Source organism: Solanum lycopersicum, chromosome 12 (assembly GCF_036512215.1).
Source record: "Solanum lycopersicum chromosome 12, SLM_r2.1".
In the NCBI taxonomy this organism is placed as follows: Eukaryota; Viridiplantae; Streptophyta; class Magnoliopsida; order Solanales; family Solanaceae; genus Solanum; species Solanum lycopersicum.
The window spans coordinates 3,231,649-3,255,631 of NC_090811.1; the positions used below are offsets into that span (position 1 = coordinate 3,231,649).

Consider the following 23,983-nt stretch of genomic DNA (forward strand, 5'->3'; position numbering starts at 1 on the left):
ACTAATATCATTCTGTAAATCATCAAGCCTTCTCTATACCAAGGCATCCTCAATCCCATTACTTTAATTCATCAAGCCTTCTTCTATACCAAGGCATCATCAATCCCATTACTTTAATTCATCAAGCCTTCTTCTATACCAAGGCATCATCATTAATAATGTATATTAAAGTTTCTTTTCAAGATTTGGGATTCAATATTTTCATCATGCTTATCTTATCACAATCACATAATCATATTCATGCAAACATACAATTAAGCATATAGTAGGGTTTACAATACTACTAATACATATCATTCTCTATTAAGAGTTTACTATGAAAGCATGAAAACCATAACCTACCTCCACCGAAGAATTGCGATCAACAAGCTATCTTCTCAAAATCCTTGCTATCCTCTTCGTTTCTCTCTCTCTACTCGTTCTCTTTCTTTTTCTGTCTCTCTTTGTTCTTTCTATTTTTCTTATTCAAACCCTCTTTCTTTTACCCTAATTAGTATATAATTAAGAATAAAAGATGACAATAATACCCCACTAATTAACTTAAGGTTACTTCTTTTAACCCCCAAGTAATTAGACTTATTGATATAATTAAGGCAAGAATAGTCAAAAACGTCCCTTAAAACATGTAAGGAATTCCGATTCTGCCTGGGATTTGCGCAACCTGTGACGGGCCGTCGTGCCTGCGACGGTCCGTCCTGCAGGTCGTCGCGAGGGTCAGAGAGTCAATTTCCACTGAACAATCTATGACGGTCCGTCACGCCTGTGACGGTCCGTCCTGCCATTCCGTCACGAAGTTCAGAGAGTCGATTTTCAGTACCCAATTTCAGATTTTCTAAGTGTTTTGAAACGAGACCCTGCGACGGTCCGTCGTGGAGTCCGTCGCCTCAGCCTGTTTTTCCAGAAATAAAATCTGCTGCTCAAAACGACTAAACAGGTCGTTACAGAGCAAAATCTTATTTATCTAGTCAAGATAATGCAATATTGACCATAGTCATTTAAAAAAAAAATTAAGTAAACAAAATACTATGATATGTACTATGTGGTTTTGACAAAATTGGGAAGTTATGACATATATATTTCGAGCCATGCAATGGATTTATCCAATAATTTATCGTCGACATAATTAATAGCAAATTCATTGTATATTTTTTTTTATTCTTACATACCCCTTTTCCAAATTGTAACAAAAAATGACTTTTAGTATTATCGCAAAAATAATATATGTCCACGAGAGCCCCACGTTAGCACAAATTAACCACATTTTTTGTCTTAAATTTATGGTAATAATTATGAATCACGACTTTGTTGTATAATTTGTGATCGATATTAACGCCATTTGAATTAGTTAATTAAAAATAATCGATAAATATTATATATTAAGAACTGATTTATTCAAGGAATATATCGAACTTACAAAGATGAAACTAAAAAGGGAGTATTATTATGAATTAAATAGTGATCAAATAATAAAAAATTTGGTCCCTAAATTATTGGTAAATTTTATTTTCGATCCTTGTAATGTAAGTATGATTCGATCTATTTGGTCTTCTATTAATTAAAATGTATGTTTTGGTCCCTAAATTATATTAGAATTAGGTATTGATAGAACAATATATGTTGCCGTCACATACAAATTTTTAACATGCCATATATATATATGAGTAATTAAGCTGGTTAACAATTATGATAAATTTATGAAGAGAAAATGTTCAAATATGTCATTAAATTTTGATAAAAAATATATTTATGTTAATTCGTTAAAAAATTAGTTTATTTATAATATTTTTGTTTGAAGAAAAATTAATCTATATCATTATTTGTTAATCGAAATGAATCAATCAAGTTGAGACAATTTTTTTAAGTCCCTGAATTTCAGTTTTTTTTTTTAAATAGATCAAATGTTATCCATTAATTGTTGCTATTATTTTTTTTATATGATGATTGATATTTATATAAAAATTTGATTAATTTAAATTTGCTTTGCATAAGGTTTACTAGGGGAAAGTATTCTCTAACAAAAAGAATTCAACACACAAATCAGTTTCAAGATAAAATTTTAATTAAAAATAAAGAAATTTTATTACGAAATGCTGATTGTTACTTCCTCCATCTCATAGTAATTGATTATCTTACTGTCTCAGATTAATTCACCATCTTACTAAATTACGAAAAACATTAGTTCAAATCTTTCTATATATATTACCTTTGCAATTAATTCATTTCTATATTTATTTATAATTTTTTCAAAAAAAAATTTAAAAGATGAATTAATAAAATTATATTTTATTTATAATTTCTTAATATATTAGTGTTATTTTTGTTTCGAAGATTCAAACAAATTAAAACTTCTAAAACAGGTTCACTTAATTGAGACGTAAATATATATATATATATATATATATATATATATGTCAAAATTATACGTTCATTCATGCAAGTCATGATGATGACCCCCCACCCCCATTGAAATCATATACATATAATAACTTTAAGCCACTTTTTTTTTTCCTTCATAATGATAATTCAAGATAAGAAGCATCATAGTTTAAAAGAGTCCGAAGCATAAATAATATAAAATGGTATATAAAATTTTATATTAATCAAAACAGTAAAATTGCTGAAATTTTATATACCATCTTAAAATTTTAATATTTTATATTCTTTAGGCTCCAAATTCTAATTTAAAAAATTGATTAATAATTTTTTTCTATCTGGTATTTAGTAGATGATAATTTTTTTTATTATAGGTAAAAAATTATTTTTCACTTAGATATCATATGATCGAATTTAATCAGTTGAGAATGAGAATTAATTTTTTTTTTTGTGCAAGGGAGGACTTTGGTTTCCTTTATATTAAACACTATAATACAGTATATGAAAAAAATTTTTAGCGATATTTAGTTAACGATAATTAGCATGTTTTAGCAATGCTAAATTTAATAATATTTTAATTAATATGAATAAAAATTTTAGCATATTTTATTTATGTGTATATTGATTATCACTAAAAAATATTTTTATTACAATAACGTACCATGAATTAATTAATCGGACCAATGAATACGTTGATTCACATTATAAAATTACAAAAATATAGTGTTTCGAATGTCTAAATTAACATGGTGCCAATTTGGACTTCCAATTATTCATCTTCCACGCGTTCAAATGTGGTATTTTTCTCTTTTCATATTAAGCGTTATCGATGTATTTTTAGATTAAATTTTTAAATTTTTCAATAAATTTGAGATTATTTTAAAAATATATAATATTATTAAATTGTTATATTTTAAAGAGGATAAATTAGCGAGATATAATCATTTCTACATAGTTATCATTAATACACATATGAAATAAAATTAGTACTAGACGTGAGTGACATTTCGTGATTAAAGTCTTTATTAATATATGTTTTGTTAATTAAAAATTAAAATGTATTTAATAAATAGCCATTTGCCAAGTTGCCTTTTTTATCTTTCTGTCCTTTTCATTTTCCTTTTTTTTTTTTTAACAAAACAACTTTTTATTTTAAAATTTAAAGGACAAGTTCATTGTACTGCAAAAAATGCAAGCTGTTCTTTTCAGACTCTGTAGAAAACTGAATAATAATAATAATAATAATAATAATAATAATAATAATAATAATAATAATAATAATAATAATAATAATAATAATAATAAACATGCCACATTTAAATTTTTTTATAAAATATTTAAAAAAATGTAACACTTCATCATGAGTCAATCCACGTGGCAATTCCTTTTTAATGAGCTGTACTTCTAATTATTCTTGTTCATGTACAATTTTTACTTAAAATAAAAATGAAGTTTTATGCCAAATATTTGTTGAGAAAATAATAAATGCAAATTTATTTTAAATTGTAACTTACTTTGTTCCCGAATAAATATCGTTCTTCCTTTTTGAGAGAGAGTTAAATTAATTTTAGAAGTTACATTAAATTAATATAATAATAATGATATATATTTAATATAATTTTATAGGTAAAAATCTGTGAAGTTATAGAGATGAAATATATTAATAGACCCTTGATCAATTAAAAAAAAGGTAATTGAGACAGGATGGAACGAAGGATTGTTCAAAATTAAACTGAAATCAATAATTTAAATTTTTAAAAAATATATTAATTTATTGTTAATGAGTTATTGATTTAATGGTTTCAGATAGAATTTTCTTGTATTGAGTTAATCGATAACTCGATGATAACTTAATAGATTATACATATAACATTCAGTATACAAAATCAATATTTAATTCCATACTTGTATAACATTCAGTATATAAAGTCAATAATTCTGATTGCTTCAAACTCTCAACTATTCTACAATGTGTTAGTAATTTTCATCAATTTCTTTTTGTGCATAAATCTTTATCGTTAAACTGATGACGATTAACGACTCATAAATTAATATTTTAATAATTCTATAACAAGATACCAATGAATAACTAATAAGTTAAACCGCTAAATTATTAAATCGGACCAAACAATAACTACAACAACAAGATCAAATCATCTTTTTTTCCGAGAAAAATAAAAACTCAAACCTTCATAAATGAAATAAAAGATCAATTAATCAACTAATTGAGTTATTACGATTTTTTTGAGTTATACCAAAAACGAAAACAGGTAACAGGACGGTGTTTTGCTGGTTCGAGGTACTGAGTATAATCACAAGTGGCTTAGCTTTGAAGAATAACTGGAAATACCGGTTTTAGGGAATGATTCATTGAACTAACCAAATACATTTAATTTGTAAGAAATCTTTTTTTAAAAAAAAATTATATTTATATATATATATTATACACATAACTTTCAAAACCAAAAAAAAAAAAAACCATTCTTTCTTTGTTCTCTCTTTAACCTCAATCTTTCTTTCTCTCTCTATTTTTTGCCCTACTCTGTTGGGGTTCTTTAAAAATCTGTATTTTTGAGGGTTCTTGAAAAAAAATTGGATTTTTTCATCTGGAATGCGAATCTTGGTTAAGGATATAATCTGGGTTGTGTTTTTCTTGGTTCAAAATCTGATCTTTTTTGCTTTACAGTTTGGGATTGAAGAACAATCATGCCTACTCTTGTTAATTACAGTGGTGAGTTTCAAAAAAACTTCATTTCTTTGTTATTTTAAGTTATGGGGTTGTTCATATTTCAATGAATTTTGAAGTTTCAGTTACAGTTTTTTGTTTTTTTCATCATGAATTACTGAGATAGAGATTGATTTGTTATGTTTTAGATTCATGTAATTTGTTAATCATGAATAAAGTTTATAAATTTATATAGTTACATGATTGTTGAGACTGAGAAGAAGATGAATTCTATTAAGGTTTAGATCCATGAATATAGTTTATAACTATGTCTAGGTGCATGATTGTTGATAACTTGAGATGAATATGGTTTATTAATTTACTGAAATGAAGATGATCTTTTAGGTTTAGATCCAATCATGTTCCTTTTTTTAAAAGGAAGTTGGTTATGAGATAATAACTAAGTTGAGTGACTATCTAAGAAATTAACTCATATAAACTTTGTATAGATGCATGATTGTTGAGGTGAATATGAACATTAATTTACTGAAATGGATAAAAAAAGGGAAAAAAGTTGTGATGAGGCTATATATTTGGCTTTGAAGATTAATTTCTGTGTTAGATAGATCTTCTTTTGTCTTATGTTCTGAATCTATGTTAAAGATTGGTAATATATTGAAGAAACTGTGGATTACTCTTTTGGGTTCTCTATCTAGAATGATCCATCTGATCTGATCTGAAGATGTATCTACATAATAGGTAGATCTAAAGGTTTAATTTACATGTGATGGTTGTTTATCTGTTGTGAAGTTGAAGTGAAAATTCATAAGAAATGGGCATATGGACTAGACAAAATTTAGTATGCTATAGCTTGTTGATTTAAGGGAAAATATAGCTGACAGTGTATGTTCTCCTTGGATTTCAGGTGATGATGAGTTCTACTCTGGTGGATCGTTTTGTTCTGCAGATTTGGGTCTCATGTTGTCTTTGGGTCATGCTGATGTTTACTGTCCTCCTAGGAAGAGGGCTAGAATTAGTGGCCCGTTTGTTGTCGAAGACCGATCAAAGGATCCATCTCTTGAGGTTCTTCCTGATGAATGCCTATTTGAGATCCTCAGACGATTGCCTGGAGGCCGAGAAAGGGGTGCAGCAGCTTGTGTTTCTAAGCGCTGGCTTACAGTGTTGAGTAGCGTGAAAAACTCTGAAATTTGCAGGAGCAAGAGCTATAACAATCTAAATGACGCTATAATGATCTCTAAAGATGAAGATCTTGAAGTTGAATGTGATGGATACCTTACCAGGTGTGTGGAAGGGAAGAAAGCTACTGATATTAGACTTGCTGCAATTGCAGTTGGGACGTCTACCCGTGGTGGACTAGGAAAGCTTTCTATTCGAGGGAGTAACTCAGTTCGTGGTATTACTAATGTCGGTCTATCTGCTGTTGCACATGGGTGTCCTTCTCTTAGGGTCCTATCATTGTGGAATGTTCCTTCTATCGGAGATGAAGGTCTCTTGGAGGTTGCAAGAGAATGCCATTCATTAGAAAAGCTAGATCTGAGCCACTGTCGTTCAATCTCCAACAAGGGTCTTGTTGCAATAGCAGAGAATTGCCCTAGCTTGACTTCATTGACTATTGAATCCTGTCCAAATATTGGAAACGAAGGCTTGCAAGCTGTTGGAAAATACTGCACCAAACTACAGTCTCTTACAATTAAGGACTGCCCGCTTGTCGGAGATCAGGGAGTTGCTAGTCTTCTGTCATCAGGTGCTTCAATGTTAACAAAAGTGAAACTACATGGTCTAAACATTACCGATTTCTCGCTTGCTGTCATTGGTCACTACGGCAAGCTGATTACCAGTCTTAATCTTTGTTCACTTCGTAATGTGAGTCAGAAGGGATTTTGGGTCATGGGTAATGCTCAAGGCCTCCAGTCTTTGGTTTCTTTGACAATCACCTTATGCCAGGGAGCCACTGATGTCGGTCTTGAAGCTGTGGGAAAGGGATGCCCAAATCTCAAATATATGTGCATTCGCAAGTGTTGCTTTGTTTCTGACGGTGGTCTTGTTGCTTTCGCTAAAGAGGCTGGATCTCTCGAGAGTTTAATCTTGGAGGAGTGCAACAGAATTACCCAAGTAGGTATCCTTAATGCAGTTTCAAACTGCAGGAAGTTAAAGTCTCTTTCCCTAGTGAAGTGCATGGGAATCAAGGATCTAGCTCTACAAACTTCCATGCTGTCTCCATGTGAATCTCTTCGGTCCTTGTCTATCCGAAGCTGTCCAGGATTCGGGAGCAGTAGCTTAGCTATGGTTGGTAAGCTCTGCCCCAAGCTGCATCAATTAGATCTCAGTGGGCTTTGTGGAATAACCGATGCTGGTCTTCTCCCACTCTTGGAGAACTGTGAAGGACTTGTTAAGGTGAACCTTAGCGACTGCCTGAACTTGACAGACCAAGTGGTGCTTTCATTGGCTATGCGACATGGCGAGACCCTTGAATTGTTGAATCTCGACGGATGCAGGAAGGTTACCGATGCAAGTTTAGTGGCAATTGCAGATTATTGCCCATTACTTATTGATCTTGATGTTTCTAAGAGTGCAATAACTGATTCTGGTGTAGCTGCTTTATCCCGTGGAGTGCAAGTGAATTTGCAGGTCCTTTCCTTATCAGGTTGCTCCATGGTATCGAACAAGAGTGTCCTTTCTCTTAAAAAGTTAGGAGAGAATCTACTCGGCTTGAATCTCCAGCATTGCTCCGTTAGTTGCAGCTCAGTCGAGCTTCTTGTGGAGGCTTTGTGGAGGTGTGACATCCTCTCCTAAACCCACAAAGGGCACAAGGAAATGCATTCGAAATGGTCAAAACGAATAAGCAGAAAGCTAAATTGGTTCATTCAGCCTGGCAATTACAGAAGCAAACATGAGTGTTCTTTTTTTAGCCCGTATATATTCGTGGCTATCTAATACTTCAGTGTCTCGGTTGTTTTCCAGGACGCTATGGCATACATCTTTTTCCCACCATTTTTTGCAGGGCTTCGTCAAATCGAAACCCTGTTTCAGCCATTTTTGGAGACTTACCTCCATCATGCCATGGTCTCCTGAGAATACAGTCACCTAGTACTGAGATTAAAATTTTCACTCATGCTGCTCCTCGAGAGCCAGGCGGTTTGAATCATTCAGCTAAAACTGCGATAGACAAGATTCATCGCGCATTTGCCTCTTTTGTGCTTAGCTACATTGCAGGAATCAGACACTAGTTGTGTAGTTTTTTTTCATGTTCAAGAGTCTTTAGTGTTTTCACTGTAAGTATTCTATTATGTGTCTTTTAGTCTTTAGTTGCTTTGAGCAAATTTCTGTTGTTGTGGTGCCTGTTATTCCCAGGGGCTTGGCCATTACAACCTTATATAGGTTGTTTTTTTAACCAGTCCCTAGTTTTTTGATAGGATTATCAATGTCCTATTTTTTTACCAGGTTCCATATATTCAGATTTGTACTCCTTGCCGCTATGTTTTTTTTTTCTATATATAATGAAGTAATAGTTTGTTTGTCTTAAAACAACGTTTGATCTTGTAACGAAAAATTGAGATAAATGTTGAAAATATCTAAGTTTGGTAAGAATAAAGGGGTGTATATCACTTTCCTCGGAATTTTGAGGGTATTAGTGTATATCACATCTATTACTTATGTCGGAAGATCGAGGGTATTAAAGGGGTGTGTATCACTTCTATCGAAAATTAGGTTCATTTTGTCAAAAAATGGAGTATTTTTATTCTACCTCTTAAATAGGAAAAATTATTTTAAAATTTATTATTTTAAAATAATTTAATTCACATTATTTGACCACTAATGTAATGCAGATTCAATGAATTGGAGTTAGATATGTTAAATTTCAGATTCAATGTACTGAACTTGTAGGTCCAGTACTGACCAAATATTTTAGTGATATGTTTTCAAATTATATTTGGTGAATTTTGTCTCTTTCTTCACCTTTATTTAAAGTCAAAAGAAGTACTTATTATATATAGTCTTTTTCTAATAATTTTTGGGAACCTTTGCTGGCCTACAAATAAATAAATTAAACAATTATTCTTTATAATGATATTCTATTTAATGATAATGTTTCTTTTAATTTTTTTTAAAAAAAATATTATGCTATACTATATAGATTATAGTTGAAACATATCTCCATTATTATTTTTTTGTGATATCGATAGCTTTTTAGTTTTCTTGTGCTAGGCAATATAAATTATTATAATCTACGTATTAAAAATATACTTTATTAGCTAAATGGTGATAGTTCAGATAAAAAAAAAGAATAACTAGTAGTTAAGAGCGGAACTTGTAAAAAAATATCATGTGTGATTTTAACTATTAGCTATACACTATGTGTTATCTATAATAATATTTTAGAGATTTGATTGTATCCCCTTTTATTACAGTTTCTGTGTTTTCAAAAATATTGTAAATTGTTAAATTATTTAGAAAACCCTCAACTATTATGCCTATGGATTTGAAATTTGCTCTTATTTTTCACAAGAATCAAAGTAGAAATCCATCCTCCTCCTCTTTTCTTGATGAAAAAACTTTGTAACATAAATGTTATAATATAAATTTAAAGAATCTTTTTATTAATTCAAATTTTGTATTTGTGGTTAAACTATGTCAGATTAATTAAAATATACGAGTATTGACCAAGGAGAACATCTCCTAGCTCGATTGACCTTCAAAATAGTTCATTTTGGCTGTTAAGACCAACTGCCTCCAAAGCTATCTTAACTGATATTCATAAAAAAAATTGGGCAAAAAAAATGATGAAATTTTGATCACCAAAAGAGATTGTGCACTATAGAACACCAAAAATCGACAAAAATGAGAGGTTTACCTGCTTCGGGGCTCATTTGACTTTCAAAATGAGTTGTTTTAGCCGTTAGGGCAAACCAGCTCTACAGATAACGTCTTAATGAACGTTTATGAAAACTTTAAGTTAAAAGAGACATCAGAATTCCGGGTCACAAAAAATTCATGGACTATAGTACACGAAAATCGGTAAAATAGATAGATAACGTCTTAACGGATGTCCACAAAAATTTGGGCAAAAAATAAGTTAGAATTTCATATCACCAAAAATTCATGGATTATATTACACGAAAATTGGCAAAATGGTGTTTACCTGCTTCAGGGCTTGTTTGACCTTAAAAATTGATCGTTTTAGTCGTCAAACCCAAATGACTCCATAGCTAATGTTCTAATGGACGTCCACGAAAAATTTGGCAAAATTTTGACGTCAGAATTCTGGATCACCTAAAATTTATGGACACACGTAAATCTGCAAAATAGGGTTTTACCTGCACTGGGGCTCGTTGACCCTGAAAATATGCCATTATGGCCTTCAGGATAAACTGGATGCATGATTAACATCTTGATAAGCTTCCAAAAAAATTGGGTAAAAAAGAAGTCGGGATTTTGGATCACCAAAAATTCATGGACCATAGCACAAGAAAATTGACAAAATTGGGGGTTTACCTTCGTTGGGGCTCGTTTGACCTTCAAAAGGGGACATTATGGCGGTCAGGGACAACTAACTCCACACCTAACATCTGAATGGCCATCCACAAAAAATTTGGACGATAGAAACGTTAGAATTCTAGATCACTAAAAAAATTATGGACTATAGCACACAAAAGTTGGTAAAATGAGGGGTTTACCTGCTTTAGGGCTCGATTGACCTTCTAATGGGTTGTTTTGGCCGTTAGGGACAAATGGTAAATGGATGTCCATAAAAATTTGGTCAAAAAATATGTCGAAATCTCTTATCACCAAAAATCCTTAAACTAGCACACAAAAATTGACAAAATGGAATCTACCTGCTTTGGGGCTCGTTTGACATTAACTATGGGTCGTTTTAGCTGTCAGTGTCAACTGACTCCATAGCTAACGTCTTAATGGACGTACACAAAAAATTTGATCACCAAAAAACGATCGTGGACGATCTCACACGAAAATAGGCAAAATGAAGGGTTTATCTGCTCTAGGACTCGTTTGACCTTCAAAATGGGTCATTTTATTCGTTAGAGCCAATTGGCTTAATAGATAATGTTTTAATGGACGTCCATGAAAAGTTTGGGCAAAAAAGACGTTGAAATTTCGGATCATTAAAAATTCATGGACTAAAGTACACAAAAATTGGCAAAATGGTGTTTACCTGCTTCGGGGCTCGTTTGATCTTGAAAATTGATTGTTTTACTTGTCAGGGCAATTTGAATCCATAGTTAACGTTTAAATGGACTTTCACAAAAAATTTAGGCAAAAAAGACATCACCTAAAATCCATGGACTACATTACACGCAAATTGGCAAAATGGGGGTTTACCTGATCCGGGGATCGTTAACCTTGAAAATGTGCCACTATGGCCGTCAGAGCCAACTGGATTCATAGTTAACATCTTAATAAACTTCCACGAAAAAATTTAGAAAAAAGAAGTCGAAATTTTGAATCACAAAAAATTTATGGACCATAGCACACGAAAATCAGCAAAATTAGGGATTTACCTTCTCCGAGGGCTTTATTTAACATTCAAAATGAGTCATTATGCCCGTCACGGACAACTGGATCCACACCTAACATCTTAATGGACATCCACAAAAATTTGGGCATTAAAAATAATAGAATTCTGGATCACCAAAGAAGATTGTGGACTATAGCATACGAAAATCGATAAAAATAATGGGTTTACCTGCTTTGGGACTCGTTTGACCTTTTAATAGGTTGTTTTGGTCGTCACGGCCAACCAGATTCATAAATAACGTCTTAACGGATGTCTATAAAAATTTGAACAAAAAATACGTAGGAATCTCATGTCACCAATAATCCATGGACTATATCACACGAAAATTGGCAAAATGAGGTTTACCTGCTTTGGGGCTCGTTTGACATTGAAAATGAGTCGTTTTAGCCTTCAGAACATCTGGCTCCATAGCTAATGTCTTAACGGACGTACATAAAAGATTTGGGTAAAGAAGACGTCACTATTCTGGATCACCAAAAATTCATGGACTATAGCACACGAAAATCGATAAAGTAAGGGGTTTACCTGCTCTGGGGCTCATTTGACCTTCAAAATGGGCCGGTTTGACCGTCAGAGCCAACTATTTCCATAGTTAACGTCTTAAGGGGCATCCACAAAAATTTTGGGTAAAAAAGATATCAGAATTCTGGATCACCAAAAAAGATCATGGACTATAGCCCACGAAAATTGGTAACATGAGGGGTATACCTGCTTTTGTGCTCGTTTGACATTTAAAATGGGTTTTTTTGGCCGTCAGAGCCAATTTGCTCCACTAGAAAACGTCTTAACGGACTTTCAGGGAAAATTTAAGCAAAAAAGACGTCGAAATTCTGGATCATAAAAAATTCATAGACTATAGTACACGAAAATTGGAAAAATAGGAGGTTTACCTTCTCCAAGACTCGTTTGACCTTCAAAATGGGTTATTTGGACCGTCAAGGCCAACTAGCTCCATAGCTAACGTCTTAACAGACATCCACAAAAAATAAGGGTAACAAAGACATCAAAATTGTGGATCACCAAAAAATACCATGAACTATATAGCACATGAAAATCTACAGAATGGGGGATTTACCAGCTCTAGGCTTGTTAGACCATAAAAATGGGTCGTTTTGGCCATTGTGGTCAAGTGACTCCATAGCTAACGTCTTAAAGGACGTTTAAAAAATCTTTTGACAAAAAGACGCCAGAATTCTGGATCACCAAAAAAGATTGTGGACTATAACACATGAAAATCTGCAAAATGAGGGGTTTACATGCTCTGGGGCTCGTTTGACCTTTAAAATTGGTCGTTTTGACCGTTAGGGCCAACTATCTCCCTAGATAACGTCTTAGCGGACGTCCACAAATAAGACATCAAATTTCTGAATCACCGAAAATCCATGGACTGCTTCGGGGCTCGTTTGACCTTTAAAATGGATCATTTTGACCGTTAGGGCTAATGGATCCATATGTAACATCTTAACAAATGACCACAAAAAATTTGGGCAAAAAAGACATCGAAATTATATATCATCAAAAATACATGGACTAGCACATGAATATCGACCAAATGGATAGTTTACCTGCTCCGAGACTCGTTTGACTTTCAAAATGGGTACTTTTGACTGTTAGGGCCAACTAGCTCCATAGATAACGTCTTAACGGACGTCTTAAAGACGTTGAAATTCTGGATTACCAAAAAAATTGTGGGCAATAACATACAAAAATTGACGAAACAAGAGATTTTATCTTCTCCAGGACCCGTTTGACCTTCAAAATAGCCCGTTTTGGCCTTCATGACCAACTGCTCCATAGATAACGTCTTAATGGACATCCACAAAAAAGTTTGGCAAAAAAGACGTCGAAGTTCTTGATCACCAAAAATCCTTAGACTATAGTACACGAAAAATCGGTAAAATGGGGTTTACCTGCATCGAAGCTTGTTTGACCTTGAAAATAAGTTGTTTTGTCCATGAAGGCTAACATGATCCATAGTTAACATATTAATGGACGTCCACGAAAAAATTTGACAAAAAAGACTTCGAAATTCTGGATCACCAAAAATCGATGGACTATAGCACACAAAAATGGAAAAATCGGTGGTTTACCTGCTCTGAGCTCGTTTGACCTTTAAAATAATTTGTTTTGACTGTTAAGACAAACTTGTACCATAACTAACGTGCTAACAAATGTCTACAATAAATTTGGGCAAAAGAGACGTCGAAATTCTAGGTCACCAAAAAGGAATGTGGATTATAGCACACAAAAATCGGTAAAATGATCGGTTACCTGCTCTGGGGCTCGTTTGACCTTCAAAATGAGTCATTTTGGATGTCAAGGCCAACTGGATCCATAGATAACATCTTAACAGACGTCCATGAATTATTTGGGCAAAAACTACGACCGAATTCTGAATCACCCAAAATCCATTGACAATAGTACACGAAAATTGGCAAAATGAGATTTACTTGCTTCAGGGCTCGTTTGACCTTAAAAATTAGTTGTTTGACCATCAGGGCCAACGTACTCCATATCTAACGTTTAACGAACTTCCACGAAAAACTAGGGCAAAAAAGACGTTAGAGTTCTGGATTACCAAAAATTCATAGACTATAGCATACAAAAATTGGCAAAACGGGGATTTACATGCTCCGTGACTTATTTGACCTTCAAAATGGGTTGTTATGACCGTCAGGTCCAATTGGCTCAATAGCTATCGTCTTAAAGGACCTCCACAAAAAAATTAGCTAACAAAGACATCAAAATTCTGGATCACCAAAAAAGATCGTGGACTATAGCACTAAAAAATCGGCAAAATAAGGGATTTACCAGCTCTGAGGCTCGTTTGATCATCAAAATGGATCGTTTTGGCCGTCAGACCAACTCGTTCCATATATGACGTCTTAACGGACGTCCAAAAAAAGTTTGGGCAAAAAAGACATCGCAATTCTGGATCACCGAAAAATCCATGGACTATAGTACACAAAAATCGACAAAATAAAGTTTACTTTGAAAATGAGTTGTTTTGATTGTCAGGGTCAATTGGCTCTATAATGATGTATTAACGTATGTCCTAAAAAAAATTAGACAAAAAAGACGTTGGAATTTCGGATTAAAAATCGATAAAATTAGGGGTTTACCTACTCCGCGGCTCGTTTGACCTTCAAAATGGATCGGTTTGGCCGTGTTGGCCAATTGGCTCCATATCTAACGTCTTAAAGGACTTCCACAAAAAATTTGAGGATAAAAATCATTGGAACTCTAGATCACCAAAAAAGATCGTGAACTATAGCACACAAAAATCGACAAAACAGGGGGATTTATATGCTCTGGGGCTCGTTTCACCTTCAAAATGGATTGTATTAGTCGTAAAGGCCAACTAGCTCCATAGGTAACATCTTAATAGACGTCTATGAAAACTTTTGACAAAAAAAGATGTTAGAATTCTGGATTATTAAATATCTATGGACTATAGTACACATAAATCAACAAAATGGGGCTTACCTAATTCGGGGCTCGTAAATTGGTCATTTTGGTCGTCAGGGCAATCTGATTCCGTAGCTAACGTCTTAACGGACGTCCACTAAAAATTTTGGCAAAAAAGATGTCGGAATTTTGAATCACCAAAAACTCATTGACTATAACACACAAAAATCAGCAAAAATGAGGGTTTCCCTGCCCGGGGCTCGTTGGACCTTGAAAATGAAGCGTTTTGGTTGTCTGGTCCAACTGGGTCCATAACTAAGGTATCAACGGACTTCCGTGAAAAATTTCAAAAAAAATATCGTCGGAACTTTTTATCACCAAAAAAGATGGTGAACTATAAGACATAAAAATCGGCAAAATCGGAGGTTTACCTGCTCTGGAGCTCGTTTGACCTTGAAAATGGGTCATTTTTGCCGTCAGGGTCAACTGAATCCATAGCTAAGGTCTGAAAAATTTCAGCAAAAATGACATTGGAATCGGATCACCATAAATTCATGGACTATATCACACGAAAATCGATAAAATTGGGGATTTACCTACTCCGGAGCCCGATTAAACTTAAAAATGGGTCATTTTGGTCGTCTGGGCCAATTGGATCCATAACTAAGGTCTTATCAGACGTCCATGAATATTTTTGGCAAATATGATATCGGAATTTTGAATCACTAAAAATTCTTGCACAATAGCACATAAAAATCAGGAAAATGGGGGATTAACCTTCTCCGGGACTTGTTTGACCTTGAAAATTGATCATTTTGACCGTCTTGGACAACTCGATCCGTAGCTAAGGTATTAACGGACGTCCATGAAGAATTTTGAAAGAAAAAAAAACAATATGTAGGTTTAGAACTGTGGGACTTTGCTCTTTAATTAACCTTTAGTTAATTAAGTTTAAAATTAAAAGATATTATAATAGGCATTCTATCAAAAAATACACTAAAACCTACGCAAGCACTCGTATTAAATGTTTAAGATCAAACAATATGGCAATAAGGTTTTACATTCTTGACTTCTTGGTGAAGAATTGAAGTGCTTCTTTGCAAACACGTTTGCAATAAAGAAATATTCTACTAATAGTATACTTTGAGGTGATAATTTATTTTTTTTTTTAAAAATGAAAACTAACTGTACCGATACCAAAGAGAAACCGATATTATTGGGATGGTTTTGAAAAGTCTAGTTTTGGTTATACATTATATAATATCCGAAAAATTGGTTACAACTGATCGAACCGTCTCATTTACAACCCTACTTGTATTGCTTTTGAGCCCATGATTTATCACTTAAGATATGTAGTGAACAAAAGATTAACAACATGCAGTTACACACACTATACCTAACACAACGAACGTCTTCGGAGCACATCAAATTGATAAGTGATTCACTTCATTCCCAGAAATCTGGTTCAGCGAGTCCTTGTCCTAAGCAGAACAGCATTTGACATGCCTTCCTTCGGTTTCCAAATGACGTCGTCAATTTTCGTGCAGAAGGTTTTGTAGAACTGCAAATGCACATAACGTCATTTTCGTGCAGAAGCTAAATATAAGTATGTAATGCAAGCTATAGTGAAAAAAAAAAAATCAGTCAAAGTTGAGTGTAGAAGCAACCTTGTGATATTCAAGAGTGTCCCCAGCAGCCTTTCTAACATCAACCATAAAAAGGGAAGGGGCTACTTGGAAAACCTTCACAAATTATAGAAAGAGTGGTCAAATGAAAATAAGAAACACCGATCTTAAGATGAATCGGTTTATTAAGTTTAAAGTTACCTCCAGCACAACAGCAAATTGACCAGCCCTATTTGCCGTTACCCCCTCAATTCTTGTCTGCAATGAGAAGAGTGGTTCAATAAATCAATTCCCACTCAATAACGAGAAACTTACCCAGGGTATTCTCGTTTAAGAACACGATAGAATTACCATTAGTTTGTATCCAGTGACAAAAAGGAGTGGTACTCCTCGCTCTGTGTTATAAAATTATAGATCTGCCCCTAGTTCCAAGATGTTTGCATCTTAAGCAACAGATAAATTTACAACCATCATTCATTCAGTGTTAAGCAAAATGCGACTAAAGCTTATGTGGCACAGTTACGATTTTGCTCCTTATAAAGAGCAGGAAAAATTGAAGGGGTGAATTCCTCCTGTATATTCCATTTTCTTTGATGTTGAAAGGAAATTGCTGTTTAATAGATTGTGGGAAAAGGGTAAAAAAAAATGCTGAAAATTACAGTTGATCCAATGGGAAACTGATTATTTAGTTACAACAATGCTTCATTCTGATTGAATTCAAATTTGAATAAAAGAGAATCATTTGTCCCTGAATATGGAGAGTTAGAAATATACCTTGTAATCGCGTGTGTGGACCTTAAGACCCAACGACTCTGCAGCTGCTTCAATAGTTTCAATGACGACTTTAGCAGGTTGGCGGGAAATAAATCGAGTTTGACGCTTGACATAATCCTGTAAGAATGAGAGAGGAAATTACTCTTTGTTATAAGAAGGAAGTTGTCAAAACCTTAATAGCAAAGAGACAACCTACTACACATGTCAGCATTTTTAAATTTGTAGAAACATAAATAACTCAATCATTAAAAATATAAGCTATTCAGATCATATCTGACACTTTTTTTTTTAAACGAAAAAATAATCGCGACGTATTTGATCTAAAATTAGATTTAGAAAAGTTGATATTATGTAGCATTGGCTCTGAGCCACTTGACTACAAGGAAAAAGGAGAAAAAAAAGAGGCCAAAAATAGTGAGAGATAAATTAACGTGCTTCTATATAAGAGCATGCTAACTAAAAATTCAAGGAAGAATCAATTTACATATCCCATCAGATTCTCTTCCTTATCCAAGAAACGAAAAGCTTACAAGAAGAAGCGGGAGAAAGAGATAAAACAGATGACGTTGTGATGAATTAAAATCTGGAAACGTCGGGTATGGTTTATTTTTTGGTCCATGAACTAAATTAATCATTGTACCTGACGTCTGTCAAACAAAGCGGATAGATTTAATCCCTGAGATAGTGTTATCATCTCAAATGCATTCATTACCAAGGGACCACTCTCACTATCTTCTGATTTTTCACTGACAAATGCATCCTGCACATAAAAATAGAACATATCAAACCTATAATGGGTGAGAACATCGAAGTATCAGGCCAATCACTTCAGTTAATCTAAATCCAGAGTACAATTTATCTTAAACTTGATCACTTCCTCACACAGACATACTAGTTAGCATACTAGAAGACGAATGTGAAAAGATTCAACCTCAATGTCGTCGAACACAGCATGGATATCATCAAGATTCACTACTTCATCTGCTTTAGCTTTAACAGCTCTGTAGTTTTTCCGGAACCAAGGGTCTCGTTTTATTCCATCAATCTTGATCCTCTGCATGTACATGGTTCTGAGTAAATCACTATGAAAACACTAAAAGGACTTTTGTACATGTTATGCTGAAGTTTCACAAATTAACCAAGAAAGAGGGAATGAGAAAAGGAACACTTATACTGAACAAAAGCAAAGAATGAGCAGAAGGCATGCTTAAGGCATTTCTCACATTTAAAATGACCTCAAAAAGGATTTCTATAACCAATCCGGGAAATTTGGAAGGAATTTAATCCATGTTACGGGGCTTCTCATATTTCATCATGAGGGATTTGTTTTTCCAGTACAACTTTAATGTTATAAGCTTATAGTAGATTGAATAATTAAGTGACAAATAGGCAATCGGACACCATAGTTTTCAGGGTTGAAAATATAGTGCACTTACAGTTTGAGGATTTGGATCAATGATTTTTTGAATCAACGATGTTGCACCAGGAGAAAACCAAAATGGACAGGAAAATTCAGCAGCCTTGATCTGTGTCAATATTAAAAGCAATAAGAAATTTGTGCAGAACAAACCATAACATTTAACATATAGTAAGCCACACATAGAGCAAACAATAACTTTAACATATAGCAAGCCGTGTACAAGTAATGTCAAGTTCTTTTAAAGCCCCAATTAATCTAATAAAAAACAAACAAAAAACAAATAATGGTAATAATAAAAAACACAAGGAGGAAACTCATGCAGATGAAGATGAAATTAAAAATACGGAACAATATTTTTTATGAGAGCAGTGTGGTCGATGCCAAGTGAAAGAGAGCTTATCCTTCACACAAAGGTCAGAGAGCTGAATAAATATATCAATCAACTCATTACACCTCAATCCTAATCAGAAATGAATAATATACATATGAGAAAAGAACAAATATTGTCCCTCATATGACCTATGATCCTTAGCATTTGTCACTATATAAGAAGAAAAAGAGAATCATTTGACAGAATTATCTATGCTTCCATTTAACACATTACAAATGCATGATGACTGCATCTAACCTTTGTATACAAGGTAGGAAGGTCTGTCTCATCAAATGGAAGATATCCTGCCATCAGAACATAAAGGATGATACCACATGACCACACATCCGCAGCAGCACCATCATAACCTCGGTTACCTAACACCTGAAGAAGTAACTAAGAGTAATAAGCCAGCTACCACAGAAAGAGTCCAAACACATTCGAATATAAGAAAACATAGTAAGCAAATTAACATATGTTCAGCAATTGACATAGTTCAGACAAATTCAACTTGATGCAAACCTCTTATATTAAACAATTCAGCACAAGGTTATGATGTTACCCAAAGAAAGGTAACTGACAGTTACTGCAATGATTTGAAGGTATATTACTACAGAGCTCATGGAAGGGAAATAAATTCTGATTCTCTCTCATTTGATGACTAATCAAAAGCCAATTGATCATGCTAGGTAAAAGGGATAGCAATGAATTAAAATGAAAGACAACCACCCCTCTGCTTCGCTTCTTTCTGATTCAAGCTCCTTGCAGATAAAACAAATACACACGGTGCTTATTATTGTGGACATCATTGAGGATGTATGAGGAATGGGAAAATAGATAAGAGGACCTAAGTTTCTAATCAATGAACCTGAAAGTCGGAGCTAGCACGGCAGAATCAAACAATACTCAGTGACATATTAATGATATAACTTAAATCTAGGCAGAACCAAACAATAAGTATAGCTGGTGCAAGTTACATATTAATGATAAGAAACTGTCATGAATAAATTCAGGCCAAACACGTGGAAATTCTTCTTAATTTTGGGTGGTGGTGAGATTCGATCTCAAGACCTCTGCTTGGCACTGATACCATGTTGAAGTGTGTGACCATCTCATCTAAAAGCTTAAGGTGTTAGAGAGAGTACATTTTTTATTACTCAATTATATTCTCAACAAAGGGTTTTGGGATAGCAAGCCAATCAAATGAAGAATGAAGGGTTGCATGTACAAAACAAGAAGAACATTCAAAATATATATGCATCATACCTCAGGTGCAACATAATTTGGAGTCCCACAAGTGGTATAGAGGAGCTCGACTCCCTGTTAGAGATTTGAGTAAATTCCCATTTAGAAGCTCTAATGAACAAGGAAAGAAACAAAAATAGATATACAATCTAATGCAACTAACATCAGATGTTGCTTACTTGTTGAGGCAATGCACTAAGCCCAAAGTCAGAAATTTTTAAGTTCCCTTGGAAATCAAGAAGCAAATTTTCAGGCTGGGGAACAAGGAGCAATAGTTAAAAGATTAAGATATATAATTTTCACAAAATATCTCTTCCAATCAGCAATTGCGAACCTTCAAATCTCTGTGGTAAACACCCTTGCTGTGACAGTGAGCAATTGCATCTATGAGTTCTTGGAAGTATCTCCTTGCTTCATCCTCAGAAAGCCTACCTAGATGAACCTATAAATTGAACGAATATAGAATTGAAGAGACAGATACATTACTAAATCTTGAAAATCAAACCTTGATAACTCATAGGGAGAAGGACAAAATAAACCATAAAGGGTTAAAGCTCCATGAGCTGAAGTAAACTAGTAAAGACGCAAGTGCCTAATTGGAAACTGGACTACTATCAATGAACCAGCTTATACCTAAGTAACCCAACAATTTATATGTTTGATGAGGATGAGATTTAGTTGATCAGAACCAGGCTGGATCATGCATTTCATACCAACTATTCAGGAATACTGAAAAAAATGTACAAAGTTCATAAGCGAAAATAATCCTTCTCGATAGAGTTCATCTCTGACAGAGAAAAACTGATTTAAAGCTAAATCGTCACTGACAAATTAAGCATTTCCGATCACTATCTTGTGCTTAAATAAGACTGGTAACACCTATCCAGAGGAACCTCTTGATCAGATGGAATTTTTGACTTACTAGAAGGTAACTCAACACACTCTTAACTGCTTTGAGAGTAAAGAAAATGATCTCCAAGCTCTCCACATAAAAAGCATGGACTGGAATTACTTTATCCAAATACAGAATGTCTTTTTCTACGGATATCTCAGCATGCCTCTATTTTTCAAATATAAAAAAGAGATATCTCGGTCATGCCTCTATTTCTCATTATACAGATTACTCCACCAGACTATTGCTTTGTGAATATTGTATAGGATGCACCAAAGATATCTGCTGCTCACTCCATTATCTACTTCCCCATCCTCCATAAGTATCTTGACCCAAACTACAGCTCATCCTAATAAATGAAGATTATCACTTCATAGAAATTCGTCATGGGCACACATCTTAGTTGCAACAATGTCTCAATCGTGCCTCTATTTTCATTTACAGATTACCTTCCTAGTCATTATCAGATGGAGAGTTATCCATCATCACATACAAGGAACAAGAAGTCTGCAAGAGTTATTGATTAAAGAAGGAAAAATCTTATTGAAAATTCTAAGGAATCTTACAATTTTATCAAAAAGCTCTCCTCCAGTGACAAACTCCTGAACGATATATATTTTTGTCTGGCTAGCTAAAACCTACAAGGGAACACAAAATCAATAAACATCAGCAACAGCAAGTAGCAACGATAATAGAACAACCAAACTCACAGTAGTATTTGTAATATAATACTTTTTATTCTTTTTTTCTTTTTACCTCATGAAGTCGAACTATGCAAGGATGTCTGACAATCTTCATTATAGATATCTCTCTTTTGATCTGGAAACCATCTCAAAGAACAGCACATTGATCAGCCAAAATGCCAGACATGGATAACAAGGACGGTAGAATAATCACACACAGACCCCAGAATGTGCTCTATTAACACAGAAATCTATTTCAAATGCAAACAGATAATAAAAATTCAATATGATCAAATCTTAATTCTTTTACACAGCTAAACTATTGCCAACCATCAGTTAAGAGGCTTAAAAATCCATCAACCAACTAAAATTTGACTATAATTACTCAATAATGGAGAACATGCTGATGTTCACTAATAGAATTCAGCTCAGATACCAGGCACATTCACATAGTTCAATTTTGATAACAGAGTTCATTGCTACGGCGTTCAATGTGAGCTTAATAGTCCACCACTGAAGCTGTCATGGTTACCCTTGATTCACATCAGATCAGAAAAGCCTACTGAAGTTCGACAGAAAAGATTTCAGACCTAAGTTCAATAATAATCACTTCACAGATTAGAATAACTTTTCTAATTATCAAGCTCCAACCTTTGAATATGGGATATGTGAACACCACTGTTATCAAAATAAAATAACAAAAATGCAGGACATGTAAAGCATATACTCGAGTGTTTGAAGGGAAGTATATCTTAATACCTGTTCAACCATTCTATGCTTAAGAATGGTACTTTTGGCCAAGACTTTAATGGCAACATTCTCTCCAGTCTCGGTGTTTCGTGCAAACTTAACCTTGGCAAATGTCCCTTCACCAATAGTTCTGCCAACTTCATACTTCCCAAGCTTTCTCTTCACTTTCTTCATCACTGAACACTCATTTCCCACAGATCACCAAAAGCAAAGCAACCTTCAACTATAGCTCATCAAAAACCTGTCAATTGAATCACAATAAAACTAATCAGTAATCTAGATCAACTCAAGCTGATCATGTATTACATGTGAAAATGCACACATATAATAAATACTTTCTCCGTTTCAATTCGCTTGCCTTACTTTTTTAATCCATTTAAAAAAGAATGCCTCTTTCCTTTTTTTAAAAAAAAAATTATTTCTGTTAAAGTAAAAATCAGACAAATAAATTGAAACCGGGATATGCAATTTTCACAGGTATAAAAACTTATCGCATATACATACTCATATGATTGAAGAAACTTAATACATAGACCTAGAACAGAAAATATTTACCATTACAACTCGAAATGCAATTTTCAATTGTGTATATATCCAAATTCAGAAATTAAAACGGAAAATTACATTAACTAGAAAAAGCATAAAAGCTGATTTCCGCAAAGTTTCCATCTTCGACCTAAATTTAACGCGATTGACGAGAGAAAAACAAAATTATGAAATTGAATTCAAGTAAATAATAAATTTCAGTATAAGAAAGAAAAATGGCGAGTTGCTGGCGGAATCGTTACCGGAAATGGAGAAATTCCGGTGGAGAAGTCGCCGGGAAATTGAGCAACGGAGAAATCTGATCGATTTGGAGCTGAGGTAAAATATTGGAGAAGTTTTGAACTGTGGCGAATAAAGAAGCATTGGTTAATTTTAACCGCTAAAAATCAATTTATCAGATTTTTTTTTAATCAGACCAAAATTTTATTTAGAATTTTGAGTTGCGTATCTATCGGTTCGATCCAATTTTAAAATTTATCGATTTATATAACCTTTAAGATACTAACTTATCAGTTGTTGGTCGTTATCGATTAAGTTATTGATTTAACAGTTAATATTTGACACCGAAAAAATTATTTAATATTACTTAGAAAAAAGGTGACAAACTAAATGAACCATGCACATTAGTTGATAGATTGCATATTGCTCAAAAGCAAACACTATAACAGGATAACTG

General features: G+C 33.6%; 2 protein-coding genes and 1 long non-coding RNA gene across 6 annotated transcripts; 1 reads left to right on the top strand and 2 right to left on the bottom strand.

The window, feature by feature from the left end:
• Positions 1-4,837: 4,837 nt before the first annotated feature.
• EBF1 (EIN3-binding F-box protein 1) lies at positions 4,838-8,580 on the top strand. Its single transcript, NM_001247929.2, has 2 exons — positions 4,838-5,104; positions 5,964-8,580. The coding sequence occupies exons 1-2, from the start codon at positions 5,080-5,082 to the stop codon at positions 7,850-7,852; spliced, it is 1,914 nt and encodes a 637-aa protein (NP_001234858.1). The 5' UTR covers positions 4,838-5,079; the 3' UTR covers positions 7,853-8,580.
• Positions 8,581-9,698: 1,118 nt separating this feature from the next.
• On the bottom strand, positions 9,699-15,774 carry LOC112940508 (uncharacterized). Of its 3 annotated transcripts, XR_011213283.1 has the most exons (5): positions 12,120-15,774; positions 11,940-12,012; positions 10,553-11,847; positions 10,375-10,428; positions 9,699-10,274 (listed from the first exon to the last, which is right to left on the bottom strand). It is a non-coding gene; the product is annotated as an uncharacterized lncRNA (long non-coding RNA). The 3 variants fall into 3 exon arrangements; XR_003244810.2 differs by having other exon boundaries at positions 10,553-11,452; positions 11,578-15,774; XR_003244809.2 differs by having other exon boundaries at positions 10,553-15,774.
• Positions 15,775-16,190: 416 nt separating this feature from the next.
• Positions 16,191-23,671, bottom strand: SOS2 (calcineurin B-like interacting protein kinase). Of its 2 annotated transcripts, none has more exons than XM_069291846.1 (15): positions 23,386-23,477; positions 22,771-23,002; positions 22,085-22,147; positions 21,895-21,966; positions 20,771-20,878; positions 20,616-20,690; positions 20,458-20,511; positions 19,450-19,575; positions 18,838-18,927; positions 18,333-18,455; positions 18,042-18,161; positions 17,402-17,518; positions 16,829-16,885; positions 16,670-16,744; positions 16,191-16,563 (listed from the first exon to the last, which is right to left on the bottom strand). In XM_069291846.1, exons 2-15 carry the CDS (start codon positions 22,933-22,935, stop codon positions 16,468-16,470), a joined length of 1,341 nt encoding a protein of 446 aa, XP_069147947.1. In that variant the 5' UTR covers positions 22,936-23,002; positions 23,386-23,477; the 3' UTR covers positions 16,191-16,467. The 2 variants fall into 2 exon arrangements, with proteins under 2 accessions (XP_069147947.1, NP_001234210.1); NM_001247281.2 differs by lacking the exon at positions 23,386-23,477 and adding an exon at positions 23,550-23,671 and having other exon boundaries at positions 16,228-16,563.
• Between the last annotated feature and the right edge of the window lie 312 nt (positions 23,672-23,983).

What these genes read in the sequence shown, in the direction of transcription:
- EBF1 (NM_001247929.2), top strand. Translation starts at nt 5,080, where the DNA reads ATGCCTACTCTTGTTAATTACAGTG. An exon ending in TACTCTTGTTAATTACAGTG is followed by an intron (nt 5,105 to 5,963) that starts GTGAGTTTCAAA and finishes CTTGGATTTCAG; the next exon opens with GTGATGATGAGTTCTACTCT.
- SOS2 (XM_069291846.1), bottom strand. Translation starts at nt 22,935, where the DNA reads ATGAAGAAAGTGAAGAGAAAGCTTGGGAAGTATGAAGTTGGCAGAACT. An exon ending in GAGAGCTTTTTGATAAAATT is followed by an intron (nt 20,879 to 21,894) that starts GTAAGATTCCTT and finishes TTCAATTTATAG; the next exon opens with GTTCATCTAGGTAGGCTTTC. An exon ending in CAAATTATGTTGCACCTGAG is followed by an intron (nt 19,576 to 20,457) that starts GTATGATGCATA and finishes TTACTTCTTCAG; the next exon opens with GTGTTAGGTAACCGAGGTTA.